The sequence below is a fragment of the Chamaea fasciata genome, unplaced genomic scaffold (genome assembly GCF_029207755.1).
Source record: "Chamaea fasciata isolate MVZ Bird 193981 ecotype frontalis unplaced genomic scaffold, bChaFas1.0.hap1 SCAF_5, whole genome shotgun sequence".
In the NCBI taxonomy this organism is placed as follows: Eukaryota; Metazoa; Chordata; class Aves; order Passeriformes; family Sylviidae; genus Chamaea; species Chamaea fasciata.
The window spans coordinates 68,107,138-68,121,314 of NW_027094090.1; the positions used below are offsets into that span (position 1 = coordinate 68,107,138).

A 14,177-nucleotide genomic window follows, 5' to 3' on the forward strand; every position below is an offset into this window, starting at 1 on the left:
AATTGTTGTAAAGGTATTAGGTTTTTCACAATTGCAATATGGAAAAAAAAATAGCAGAAGTTGCATTAACTGCAAAGCTCTGACACTGAAAAAGGCATTGGAATGAGCTTTATGAGTCGGGGCTATTTAGACACAATTCCCTGTCCTTTATGCAAAGATCCATGTGACCAAATACTGTCTTTGTGGGTTTGACTGGGGAGAGGGTAGAAAAAGGAAGGATGAGGAATGGATTGGGTAGCATCACTGTAATCACTGTTTCTTCTTGAGAAAATATAATCTAATTTTTCCAAAATAGAATATTATCATCTTTTAATAACATCTTCATAGCAGCCACTACTTTTTAAATAAATATCTTTGGGGACAGGGTCTTTCTCTGAGTTTTCCTTTGTCACTTCTCTACATTTAGTTGCCAGCTGTATTGGAAAAGTATTTCTTGAAATCTACACTGCAAGGAAATTATTCAAAGGACTAACGAAAATGGAAAGGCAGTGAATGACACTTCAGCCCTACATAATTGCCTCTTCCATCCCCCAATGACTTGAAGAATGAGTTACAGGCCATAAGCCACAGAAACCTTTATATGTGCAGCCAGTGCAAGCTTAAGGACCCACATGCATCCCTGCTGCAACAGGCAATGCTTTGTGATTAGTTGATTTAAAGATTTTTTTTTTTTTTTAAGGTAAGAATTTTGTTCCTTGAAGTTCACTCATACCAGACCGATCTCTAGGGCATTCACAAGAACTTTCATGGTACTGAAATAAACTGGATATCGTCTTTCATGCCGTTTTTTCAGACCCTGAAACATTTCCCGCAGTGAAATATAAAATTTGTCAAACTCATTGTGAGTAATAGTTCTGAATTGTCAGAGGCATTCCTCTTCCTCTGAGAAACCCTGGCTAATGGTAGTTTAATGAAAATGTTACCAAGAATGTGCCTTCATCTTTGTTTTTTAATATTTAATTTATTCATCAGTTAAAAGGATAACGAAGATTTGGGTTTTCCTTGAAATAATAAATTGTTCCAGCATTTGTGTGAGCTTACCTTACAAATCACATAGAAGGGGAGCACTTCATAAAACATCACAGACATTAAACCCAGAGATTAACCATTAGAGGGCAATCTTTCCTGCTCTGAGGAACTCAGCGTGCTTTTCTAACCTATTTTGAGAACTTGACTGCAGCTCATAAAAACAACACCCCTGAAGAGATACCACGTTGATGCTCCAAACCCATATCCTTGAGCTGCTTAGTGTCTTTGCTGAATTACAGACTAATTTGTATATGAACATAAAAATAAAGGTATTAATATCAACACGAATATAACACGAACATGGCTATAAATATGAAATCCAAATAGGAAATATAAATATGACTCTTCCTCACAAAGTCTGAATGAAGAGGGACGGGTCTCTTTGCTCGCCATGAACTGCACTCTGTGGTGGAGTACTTTAGCCCAGAACTGGCTACTGCAGGTGGGAAATGAGCTCTTCTCTACACACACACACGTTTTGTCACACCACAAGACACACACACACACAGACTGAAAACTGTTGTAGGAAAGATTGCTAATTATTGTGACACAGTGACTTACCTTTCTCCACCACAGGCATAAATTCTAGTCACTAACCCCCGTGCCTCAAAGAGTGCAAGAAAATGGACAAGGCTTTACCAGTAACTAATTTTTAAACTTCAAAGGCTGCAGTGCAGAGCAGAATTGTTAAATATTATGCATATTGCAAAACGCTGAAGGGGTTTGAGAAGCGGCTTGCAAAGGAAATATTCTTAAATTGTTGTTGCTTAAAAGGCACGCACGTTATGGTTAATAGAGCCCAGATGCTGACTGGTTTTGAAAAGCTGAGCAAGCTAAAACAAAATAGTGTTTTGGTGTCTGTCAGCCTGAAATGTGAGCTCTTTTAAAAGGATGTTTTCGCTGTATCAACATAGCATTAAAGCCCTTTACAAATTTTAGAACAGTAACTCTCTCAAATGACATTTTTATAATATGGCTTTGAAATGTAGCCACTCCTAAATATTCCTAAAGGAAAGCCTCGGACTTGCCCTGTGGTCCGGTGGGCAGTGCCAAATTAAAATCAGAATCCTGCATCGTTCACACTCAAAAACATGACCGCTGAAGAAGGATGTGTCCTCAGGCAGTGCTGTTTTCAACTCCCTGGGAGATGGGAGAGGAGAAAAGAGGTAGTAGGTAGACAGCCTGACCTTGAATGCACCATCAGCAGGAGTCCAAACGCTCCTCCAAAGTCATAAAGAAAATGCCCAAGCCTTCCAGGTCACCTTATTTCATATTTCCCTGTGGGGATATTGCTGGATTTCTGTTAGACTAGCTCGCCTGTATGGGCTGCTGAACTCAAGCACCTTCTCCTCTGTGAAGTTTTTGTTGTAAGGATTTTTTTTTTTTTTTTTAGCCACAAAGAAACGCGGTTCTCATCCAGGCAGCCTCTTCTGATGCAGAAGATGGGGAAAAAAAGGATGGATGTGGCGGGGACAGGAGAGTTGGGGGGGAATAATAAAATAGTATTGAAATGCAAGGAGAAAAGGCCGCTCCATATGTGATAAAAAGGGGGATTTGATGGGCTATTTCATGGGAAAATTGCCCCAGAATTAGTGGGAATGCTAATTTTTGCTGTGATTTGACTGTGGTGATAGTAACGGCAAAAGCAAGTCAGGTTTGATGCCTGGGGAAAATTGCCGGACTAGAGAGATGACTCTCTGTTCAAGGAAATCTGCTTGTAAGGCACCTATATCCTGGGAAAAAAGGTGCAGTTCACATGGTATGGGAGGAAAAGTGAGGGGGAAAGTATGGATGCTTGTAACTGAACTTCAAGAAGGAAAACATGATCCCTGAGGGTGGTGATTCTGCTCTCAGGAGACCCCACCTGGAGTCCTGCCTCCTGCTCTGGGGTCCTCCACATGAGGAGGGATGGGGACCTGCTGGAACCTGGAACAGGATAAATTGTGTCAGGCATTTCTACCACGGTTTTTAGAACCTTGTTTTGAGGAAGAGTTGGAGGAAACATTTTTCTTTATAAACTGTACGACCTAAGCAATGTGGCAAGAAGATGACGATGATGTCCCAAGTCAAAGTGTCCTATTTTATTCTCCAGAATGGTTGTAACAGGCATCATTGGATGGCAACATTGCATCCCATTTCCCAAGCTCCTGTGCTACAGACTTTCCCGCTGGGGGCATGAGAACTTGAGCTTGAGTTTCAGTAGGAAACCCTGGGCCTTTTGAAATCAGTGAGAACTTTACCATCGCCTTCAGAGGGAGCAGCATTTCAGCACGCTATGCCCATTAATTCTTGCTGAAACATTCAGTGAGGAAGCTAATTATGATAGTGGCTCCTGTGATGTGGGCAGCCACAAATTCATTTGCTGAGCATCCATCTTCTTTTAACAGCTTTTGCTCATTAGGGACTTTGGTTCTGGTTCTACAGAAGATCCCACTGACTCCACTCGAACTCGGAGCACAGTTCAAAAGCAGAGTGACTTTGGCAGTCACTGCTGGTTTCATGAGCTCCAGCTGCTGCCCCTTGCTGTCCTGGGGGCTGACACCACTGCTTGTGAAGCTGGGCCACCAACTAAACCAGGGGACTTACTCAAGTTTTAAAATAATCCCATGAAAGCTCTTGTGTCACTGAGCCACCATCCAAGTTCAGAGGCAAGGGTAAAGCTGTCCAGGTTTCTCAGCCTCAGCCAGATTCGAGCCAGCAAACCAAGGTTTCTCTTTCTAAAATGAAAATAACTGCAACCAACAAGGGGAGCTTCTTACTAAAATAAAAGAGACGTTCCCTCTCCACTTACTTTGACTTTAAACTCAAATAAAGGAACATAATCATCTCAGAGAAATCACGCCTGTTGGAGGCTTTTTTGTGCGTGCTAATCCTGCCTCCTATTTTACTTTGTAAAAGCTTCTGCTATGGAGTTAATTCTACACCTATGAATGAGAAGTAAAACTGACAAAGAGGAGACACACTTGGTCTTGAATCCTAAGCACTGAAGGGGAATAGGGTTCAAAAAAAGGCCATTTTTGCAGGGGGTAGTGATCAGTGTACCTCAGTGACTAGGTACAGTGCTGCTACTGTTGTTTTCTAATCGCGTCGCTGTTTCCAGTGAATTGTTCTTACCCCAGCCCGTGACCTTTGCCTTTTTTGTGCCTCCAATCCTCCTCTCCATCCTGCTGCAAAGGGGAGTGCGGGTCTGGGGTTTGGAGAGTCATGGGGTTTGGTTGTGGTTTGGAGAGTCTTGGTGGGAGCAATAAATTGGGGAGCACCATTCCTAAACCATGACAGCAACATAATTGGGGCCTTCCAGGGGGCCTGCAGGAAAGATGGAGAGGGACTATTTGCAAGAACACGTAGTGATAGGACAAGGGAGAATGGCTTCAAACTGAAACAGGGCAGGTCTAGGTCAAATATCAGGAAAAAAACTCTTCTCTGTGAGGGTGGTGAGGCCCTGGCACAGGCTGCCCAGAGAAGCTGTGGAAGTGTCCAAGGCCAGGTTGGACTTGGACTTGGGAGTAACCTGGGATGGTGAAAGGTATTCCTGATCATGGCAGGGGGCTGGAATTAGATGTTCTTTAAAGCCCCTTCCAATCCAAACCATTCTATGATTCCATGATTTTATGATACTTGGGTTGGAATAGACAGAGGAGGATTCTAGGCAGGCTGTGGGCTGAGGGAGGTGAAGCCAACAATCATTAACTGTCTCAGAGGAAATCCAAGCAGGAAAGGGCTTGAATTACAGAAAAACGGCAAAACGCACACCAGTGAGAGGGGTGACAGCATATCTGTGTTCAAAAGTTAAAAATAAAACCAGTCAGCTTGGGCAGCAAGGAAGATGTCTTTCTTTAAGAGTCAGAGCAACCAGGCAGGGGATCAGGCTCCCAAGGGAGACAGTCAAGACACCAGAGTGTTTCCAGCAGAAACAGGTAAGATGTGAGAGGGAATGGCATGTGGAGAAAAGTGTTTTTGTGGTGCAGGGGTGCAGGCTTGAGGTTTTCCTCAGCTGTGCACTGTATGATTAAGATGCAAAGAATTCGTTACAGATCTGCCATACTTCTCAAGAGGTTAAAAACAGATTGTGCAACACCACAGGGATGGGAAAAGTATAAGGAAACACTATTGGGGGGGGGGGGGGAACCAAACCCCAAATCAACCACAATCTCATTTTCCTTTTTGATTCCAATTAAACAGTGAAAATGAGCAAAAAAGCGTGCTCCTTCTGCCTGCTCCTGCAAAATCTAGCGGTGACAAACAAGGGTTGGGTGCAGGTTCTCTCTTCTCCAGGGTACATTTTTGTATGGCAAGTCTTCCCATCCATTATCCACGTGGATCTCGCTCGAGTTTGCTGATCCTCCCACCTGACAGCACAGAAACAGAGGAGGCTCTTTCACCCAGCAGACAGTCAAGGACAAAGTGTTGTAATGTAGACCTGGTCTCAGGCAGATACTGCTGTTGAGCTGAGTTGTTCACATTTTCAGAAGCTATTTTTGCAACCTTGAAGGTTGAAAATATACTTCATAAAAAAAAAACCAACAAAACAACACCAAAACCTCTGTTTTCTTCTATTTTTAATTTTTTTCTGCAGTAAAAGCTGAGAGTCTGATAACATCACATGACACCAGGAGCCCTTTAGAGTCAGCCTACAATGCCCAGGCCTTTAATCTGGCCCAGATGTTATCTCCTACTGTAATAACAAGAAAAGCTACGAAAATATATGTTGAACAGATATGGAGGTAAAAGTTAAATGCTTCAGCGAGTTTCTAATAATCCTGAAAATAATACCGATTTTGGAATGTAAGTACCTCAAACGTTGCTCTAAGTTGTTCTGCTTCGTATCATTACTCTACACGCCAGCTGTCACATTCTGTGAGGGAGGGAGAACGTGATGCAGACGTCTAGACTTAACGAAAACGTTTAGACGTGTTGAAATCGTGAAGTAGACTTTCTCATCTAGAGGAAAGGCAAGAGAGCTGCGTTTTACATTATTAGGAACGAACGAAGAAGGGAAGGAGGGAAGTGTTTTTCAGCTGAGGGTGCATTACAAAATCTTAACTTTTTAGCCTCTTCAGACGGAAAATGGTACGTTTACTTGAACGCAAGAGGGGAAAAGGCTATGTTTAAACACAGCACACTGGCCGCTCCTATTACTGCCAACACTGCTCTAAAGCAGCACAAACCCAGCCCACCACATTGAGTTTAGCAAGGGGGGCAATAACGCAGAGCAGCCCCCCAAAGAAAGCGCCGGGAAATAAATCACGCATCATTACATCAGCCGGGCGGCAATTCCTGCCGGCGAGGGACGCCCGCTCCCTGTGCTCTGGCAAAGGCCGGGATTTGTGGCTCTTCCGTCTGCTCACCGGGGGAACGGACCGTGAGTTCATTTTGCCACCCTGCCCGCCCCCGCGGGCGATGCTCCGGCGCTGCAGCCCGTTCTGGGATGGGGATGGGGATCGCAGCCTTTGTGCCGCCGCTCGGACGCCGCCACAGCTCTGTGGCAGAAAGTAGTCCCGGTCCTCACGGGCCAGGGCCGAACCGCATCGCAGGCGGCGGAGGGGGCGAGGGGAGGCGAAGTAGTCCCGCTGGAATGCGGCCGCCCCCCACCTCGCCCCGTCCCTGCGCTCGGGGGTCGCCGTAACCCCGCTCACCTCCCTCCCTTTGGGAGCCCCCCCCGGGCCGCGCTCCCCGCCGGGATCCTGCCGGGGCTGTGCGCCATCCCGCCCGGGAGAGCGGAGCCGCGCGCCCCCGCCCCTCCGCTCCGGCCCTCCCCGAAGGGAGCGGCGCCGAGGGGCGGGCGCTGCGCCGGGAGCCGGCCGGGCACGGCGCGGGAGGAGGAGGAGGAGGAGGAGGAGAAGGAAGAGGAGGAGGAGAAGGAGGAGGAGGAGGACTGTATCCCTGCGCCTGTGCGCGCCCGGCGGAGGCGGTGGGGTGGATGGGGGAAGGAGCGCGGCGGTCGCGGTGAGGCGGCGGCGGCGGCGGCAGCAGCCGGCATGGAGGGCAGCGCCCGCTCCCGCGGCGGCACGCCGGGGCCGGTGGCCTGCTAGGGACCGGCGAGGGGGGAATCTCCGCGGCCGCCCTTCCCCGCCTCCCGCCTCTCCCCCCCCCCCCGCTCCCTTCCCCGCCGCCTCCCCCGCCCGCCTGGAAGCATGAACTGGCAGCGGAGGTGCTGCTCCCCGCCGCCGCCTCCCCGCCGGTGAGAGCGAGGAGGGAGGGAAGATGGGGGCCGTCCTGCGCAGCCTACTCGCCTGCAGTTTTTGTTCCCTGATGCGAGGTGAGCGGGGCGGGCGGGGCAGGGGGAAAGTTGCCGGGTTGGTGGCGAGGGGCCATGTTTGGGCGTGCGGGAGGGGAGCGGCGAGGCCTGGCTGCCGGCGGGGCGCGGGGCCCGGCGCGGGGGCAGCGCTCCCTCCCTCGCTCCCGGCTCCCGAGCAACTTCCCCAACCGCGCCGGGAGCAGCCCGCCCTGCCGGCGGCCACCGGCCGCGTCCCGAGCCGCCCCATTGTTGTTTGCAAGTTTTTCTTTCTTTTTTTTTAAGGATCTCCCCAAAGTACCGCCCGCTCCCCCCGTGTCTCTCTGCACCGCCCGCGGGCAGCGGCGGCTCCGGGGCAGAGCTCGGCCCCGCCGGTGCCAGGCTGGTCCCGCCGTGCCCGGGGCCCGGCCGGTCCCGTTGTCCCCCCGCGGTTCCGTCCTGCGGGGAATGCCCGGGAGCCGGGGCTGCGCCCACCCTGCCCTGGCAGCCGAGGCAGCGAGGGGAGCACTGGAGGCTCAGCTGGGACTTGAGAGAAGTTTGTGTTCCTCTGGTGAACCACCGCGGATGTTCGTGCAGCTTTAAAGGAGCAGTCGAGTGCTTTACCGAGGGGATGTTACTTCAAGTAGCTGGGAATTTTGGTTCTGCTTCCCGACTCCCAGCAAAATTTCTTGTCTTGCAGGGCACAGTCTGAGAGAAAACAGGCTTGTTTTTGGTTTTTTTTTTTTTTAACGCTGTAAACTTAACTTCAGTAACTATTATCTGTGTTCAGCCTTTCTGGGAAGAAATCCCCTGTGGTGCTTGCATACATAATTTTTCTGTTTACTTGATTTTGACTTTTTTCACACTAGGTGGGCAAGAGATTAATTGCCAACAGTTAATCAACCACATCTTGGTTTAGAGAGTTCATCCCCATGAGAGTGTTTTGGTGAAAGTTAGTCTAAAGGTGGTGTAGGTTGAAGTAACTGCTCAGTCTCCAGTTGCTCAGTAAGTAATCTGGAAAACAAAGATTTTCATCTCATCCATAGCCTTTTTTTTTTTTTTTTAACCCTGTGCATCTGTTTGCCATATTGTATCCTGTTTGCAGAGATACAAATATATTTATTTCAATGGCGTGTGTAAATTTTCATACTTACGTTGTGGCAGTTAAACCCCAAATTTTAAAAGTTAAGTTGGCTCTGGAGTATAGGGAGAAACTCTTTCCTGATTAGTTTATTTTAATAAGTAACAATCATAGCCGTTCTTGATACACCATGTGTTTGGCTTTAATTTGATGTTCAGTGTAGTTCAAATGACAGCACAGAGATAGCTGTTGTGTGTGGTGTTACTTAGTATTGTTACAGTAATTTCTGCAAATCTCAAAGTAGTGGCATGTGCTTTTGCAAATTCTTGTATGCTTCGTGCTTAATGGGATACTTTGAAGCAGCGTTCAGTTTGTAAATCGTATGGCTGTCGTTTCTTTTCTCATCTCTCACCTCTGTCTATTGCCAAGGACATTTGTAGCTGAGCAGCATTTCTGTTTCTTCCGTGTTCATGGTGCCCTGCTGTTTGACTGCCTACCTGAAGCTGTAATCCTCTGTTGGTGACACAGTTGTAATTTTCCTACTGGCTAATTGTTACTTTAGATAGCGATAAACAGCGGGAGCAGCTGAACCGTGGAGAAACAAAAATCAAATTTTAATGCATCCGTCCTCCCTGATAAACAGCGTCCGTGCAAGTAGAGTAGGTTCGAGTAAGATGCGCTGAGCTCAGAAGAGGTGTCAGCAGTTCCTTAATGAGGCAGAGGCAGTGCCAGCATGAGCATGAATAAGCTCATACGTGAAATTAGAGTTGTAGTTAGGAAGTTCACTGTTTGGTTTGTGGGCTCAGTGCTGTAGAGGATGCCGAGCTGACAGTGCTGGAGACAGAAGCTCAGCAAATGTAGTAGTAGTGTGTGTTTGTAGGTTGGAGCAGCATCCTCTCTGCTTCCAGAGCCAGCCTCCCATTCTTGTAGAAAAGGCCAATGGACCAAACTGTTACTCTGAAGAAACTGTGATAGACTTGCTTACCAATCTGGAAAAGCATAAAACCAGTACCCTGGAAATGCATAAGGAGGACTTGAGGAGGTGTGAAGCCGTTACTGGCTAGCAATGGATGCACAGAGCAAGGCACCTGTCTCAAAAATCACCCAAGGACTGCAATAAACCACATGCTACTGATGATGTTTGAATTTGTAAAGAGACAGGAGGTTACTGTCATGACAGCTTGCTGTGGAGGTTCTGTGGTTTGGGCTTGGGGTTTTAGTGTTATAGGTGCTGGAAGAAAGATGTGGCTGGTGTCTGTTCTCTCCTCTTGGCCCACGGTTCGATTTGGGAGATGGGGCTCCCACCTCTCTGACCAACAGGACTTCTTGGAGCCACTCTCTTGGGGTATCATTCCAGAGGAGTGGAGTTAGAGCTGCTCCATGGCAGCTTTGAGGTGTTCTTCAGGACATCTGTGAAACCAATCAGAGAGATAATTGTTAGATAGCTGACAGCTGCAGAGAGGCAAAAGCCCTGTCACCGCATCTGTCAGGGTGCTGCAGAGAACTCTGAAACTGGGGTTCCAGCTTTTTAAAAAGTGATAGAGAGAGTTCTTCCTCCACCAGTGTTCATGGCTTGCTTTCTTCCTGAAATCGCTCTCCAGTCAGCTTGCAGTTGCTGTTTTGTTCTGGCTTTAAACCCTGATCATGCAGGCGGTGCATAAAGCTCTTGTTTGAGTAGAAATCTCGTAAGGATATTTGTGCAAACCTACTGAATGTTACAGACCTCTGTGTTTAGGGTCAGGGAGTGAAGAAATGAAAATGCCTTTTTGGTTATGGGTATTTTAAAACTGTGCTTCCCTAGAGTTCAGAAGAGAGTTTGTTTGAATCCCTTATTATCGTTGAAATATTGTTACTGTTATAATTGATTTTAATCCATTGTTTCTCTTTTTATAAACAGAGTGTTTATGCTTTTTTGTGGTTTGGTTGTTTTTAAAGACAGATCCGTTTGCATGTTGTTTAGAAGACTTTAATGTTCAAAACTTTGCTAAGCTGTGGTGTGTTTGAAACTTTGCTTAACTTTGGTGGTGTGTGCATCTATTTTTCTACCAGAAGTCAGAGAAGGGGATGAGGAATAGGTTTTTCACTCCTGAAGCACTCAGGTTGGAGACCAAATGTGGCCTTTCCAGGCAGAACTATGTTTTTGCGTTCAGGTGAAAAGTCTCTTCACCTAGAGACTGTACAATACTATCACAATAAGACTTGGAAGTGTATATATATATATTAATAATCATGGTCTATTTCTTCACCCAAACTTGAGTCAACCATTTTCTAGTCATTGTGTGATTCCTCAGAAATCGGTGTGCCCTTGTCTGCCATTTTCCTCTTTCATCTTTTCACAGAATAGTCTAAAATTAGCGTGATCTAAGGTGTTCCAAAACCCACTATTAATTTCACAGTTCTTTCAATTGCTTTTCTGTGATACAGTTCAGTTTTCATCAGATTGCTTTAGCTTTTATTTAAAGCTGAAAAATTAGGTTTTAAAAAGTTTGATGGCAATTTTTGGGATGTCTTGGAGTAAGGTAAAGTAGCATTTTGACAAGATTTAGGGAAGTTCTGAAGGTATAAGGAATTTTGGTCAGAGATATATGCAGGTAAAGGACTTCTTGTCTCCTTCAGCTTGAGTTATATGAAGATATTCAGGTGGAATATCTTTTTTCTCAGCTATACGAATTGTATTCGTGTTTCCTTTTTCCCTAGAGAACTGCTTCAACCTGCATTCCCAGAGTTCTAGGTAAGCTGTAGAATGGTTTTGTTTCTTTTTCTTTTTCTTTTTTTTTTTTAAGGTCTGGGCATATAGGAGCCTTTTAAGCTCTGTCTTTGGGACCTGGAGAAATCTGATTCCTTTGGACATCTGTAATCCACCTTTATGATGATGTCGCATTTCAAAAATGCCAGCCTCAAAAATATCTGCTGCAATGCATGTAGTATGGGATTTACTTTATAGTTCAAACCAACTAGAGTGAAGATATTTTTTCTTCCCTCTGAGGGAGTGGGCTAGGGCAGGACAACAGGGACAAGCAGGTCTCTGTTTCTGATCTGTCACCGTTCATCTCCTCAGGTTGGTAAGGAATTTCCCTCAGATGGACTTGTACCAGGAGAGGTGTAAGTTGCTTAGAAGGATGTGGAGGGGGATGCAGCTGCCCTGCAGACTTCAGGGATGGTCTGCTCACGTTCACATTTGGCACTTGTGGTGGTGACTCCTCCAAAGTGGAATTCTGCTGTTCAGTGAAGGAAGTACATGCTCTCCTAACAACTCTTCAGAGTATGTTCCACTTGTTACAGTGCTCCGAAGAAAGAGGCTGTGTCATTCTTTTGTGGGAATTATCCAAGGCTTGAAGGAAAAGCTTTGGATCTTTCATGGGTTGTACATAAATGCTGGGTATTGACACTAAATATTAATCAACCTTTTCCAATTTATATATTTGCCAGGCAAGCTGACACAGAAGAGCCTTCATTAAACTCTCCAGATATCCTTGTAGTTTATAAATATTTATGTCAGGACATTCACAAGGTGAAAAACTTGCTATCTGCTCCACATGGATAAACTTAACTCAGAACACAGTGCTTGCATTTGCAAGTAGAAATGATCTTGTTGTCATTTCTGCTTTTGGATACGTTCTCTGGTGAAATGGTTATGAAAATAGGGTGGGGTGTTTGTCTCATTATTATCTTGCTCCAGACCTTTCTATTTTCATGTAGTTGGCACAGTTCCCCACCAATTTTGAAATGGAGTCAAAGTCTATGAATAGAATGGGAATGCTGCTAATGCCTTTGTCTGTAATAACCTTATTCTTAATTTCTTTTAAGAAATTAACCAGTCAAAGTCTAAGTTAAAAGAAGCAGTGCTTTAGTTAGTAAAACTTTGTTTCCTTTGCAAAATATTATAAATTACTTGGAGAAAGAAGCATGTCAGTTTAAAAGATGGAATGTTTTTTTGGGCTTCAGTATTTATATGGAGAGAACAATAAGGAAATGTTTTTAATATAAACAGACATGGAAAATGGCAACATTCATACAGATTTTTTTTTAGTATCTCGTTACAGGATCACATTACCTAAATAGAATTACTCCCTTGTGATATAATCAGCGCGGCAATAATGGGATTATAGTTTTAATTCTGTTTATGAGGGCCATGTGTGAGTTCTTGATGTCAGATTTGAAAAGTAATCATATTTGAGACAGAAAATTTTAATCAACTACCTAAATAATTTTTGCTTCATCAAAAATTGTTTGTTTTCTCCTCTCTGGTACCTTTATATTTTTCTCTTTACTCTTCCCCTCTCTGCCCAATCTGTTCCCAGAGGAGAACTATAGTTTGTTAGGTTTTTTTAACTATTTGTGCCTCTAGAACTCTTTAATAACAAAGATTCTCCATTGTCAGGGAGTTCAGGCTTCTATTAAGTAGCTTGATGTGTTTGCTGGAAATCTGGAAGTTAAGGGTATGTGGAAAGTAACAGAAATTTAAGGTGTCAGAGAATTTCAAGCTTTGTTCTCTTAGTTGTTCTGTCAAAACAGGGAATAAAACTCCTGCTTATACTCATAGTATTAGTGTACCTTGAAATATTTACACTTTGTAAATCCAAGAATCCTCTTGTCCACACCCAGAGAAAGAATATTAAGAATAATAAAGGAGTAGGAATTTGTAGAGCTTGTAGTGAGTCTTAGTATGGCCATGTAGAAAATGCAGTGATGTTCTTATAACTCAAAACCTTAACTGAAGCTCAGCAGTTACGCTTTTACCCTGTAGGTGATGGTAAAATGAATAAGTAAGATAATTCCAAGTTGGGTGGTTTTGTGTTTATGGGTTTATTTGTTTTTCTTTTGGATTTCCAGAAATGAGTCCCATTCAGTGTGAAAAAGACAAGATGGTTCACCTTTTCCAAGGGATCCTGCATATATATGTGTGTGTGTGTTGTTTTATGGGGTGGTTTGTTTGTTTGGTTTTCCTATGTGTCATTACATCTAATGTAAGCCCATTGGACATTTGACATTAGTAGTGCAGGGATATTAAAAGTATGAGAGTTAAAAGTATGCTACAACAGTTTTTTTCCCTTAAATAAAAATTAGATGTCCAATAATTCTCAAAATTACTGAAGGATGTTTTTCAATATGAGTGGGAAATCTTTCCTTACCCATTAAAAACATTCCCTAACTGTTCATTTTAAGTGGGGCCTTTTGTGCTGAATTCAGAGTTCCTGCTTTACAGCAACTTTCTGATAGTGCTTAAAAGAATCTAAACTAACAAAAACCCCCAGCCTCGAAACGGAACAAATAAGCTGTTTTGAACGATTTGGTTTTTACCTGGCGAGGCAAACTGACACACTTCGAGAAATATTTTTTTGAGTGTCCTTTACACTGGTGTGCAACCCTGGATAAATTGTTGGAAAAGTCACCTAAGAACAGTTCAATGCCTGTGAACTTCTTGTCAGTGTGGAGAGAGGCCTTGTTTGTTGGAAGTGTGCTGCCGTTGAGGGTGTGAATTCTTAGATCCACGTGGAACTAACTGTGGTTGGGGTAAGATCCTGTGGCTTGGGCTGTTCCCGCGTGCTTGGGTTACACTCCAGCGAAGGAGGTGAGTGAGCTGGTAGGAGTAACACTCCCAGGCCATTCCCAACTGGATGTGCACCCTCAAATGTGAGCTCTTTAAGCTGGAACACATTGTGAGCTGCAGTTGCTCCAGAGTAGCAACAAACCTGGGGGCATTCCCACCTCGCGAATTTGTACACCCTTGCCAGAGTGTACAAATTGCGTCCTGCGGCCTTTAACCTTCCTAGAATTTGGGAAATGGGCTCCTGCTGTCACAGCACCACAGTGTTGTGCCTCAGTGCTCTCCTTTAGTGAATGGACTCAACA

The 14,177-nt window shown here is 45.0% G+C and overlaps 1 protein-coding gene and 1 long non-coding RNA gene across 4 annotated transcripts in view; one reads left to right on the forward strand and one right to left on the reverse strand.

The window, feature by feature from the left end:
- Positions 1–5,169: 5,169 nt before the first annotated feature.
- On the reverse strand, positions 5,170–6,495 carry LOC136290299 (uncharacterized). Its single transcript, XR_010721080.1, has 3 exons — positions 6,288–6,495; positions 5,823–5,970; positions 5,170–5,378 (listed from the first exon to the last, which is right to left on the reverse strand). It is a non-coding gene; the product is annotated as an uncharacterized lncRNA (long non-coding RNA).
- A 416-nt stretch (positions 6,496–6,911) lies between these two features.
- The window catches only part of LRP6 (LDL receptor related protein 6), a 103,484-nt gene continuing 96,218 nt past the window's right edge, over positions 6,912–14,177 (forward strand). For all 3 annotated transcript variants that reach the window (XM_066184311.1, XM_066184312.1, XM_066184313.1), the window contains exon 1: positions 6,912–7,288. In XM_066184311.1, coding sequence (XP_066040408.1) covers positions 7,234–7,288 — 55 coding nt within the window. In that variant the 5' untranslated portion in view covers positions 6,912–7,233. The remainder of the gene's footprint in view (positions 7,289–14,177) is intronic.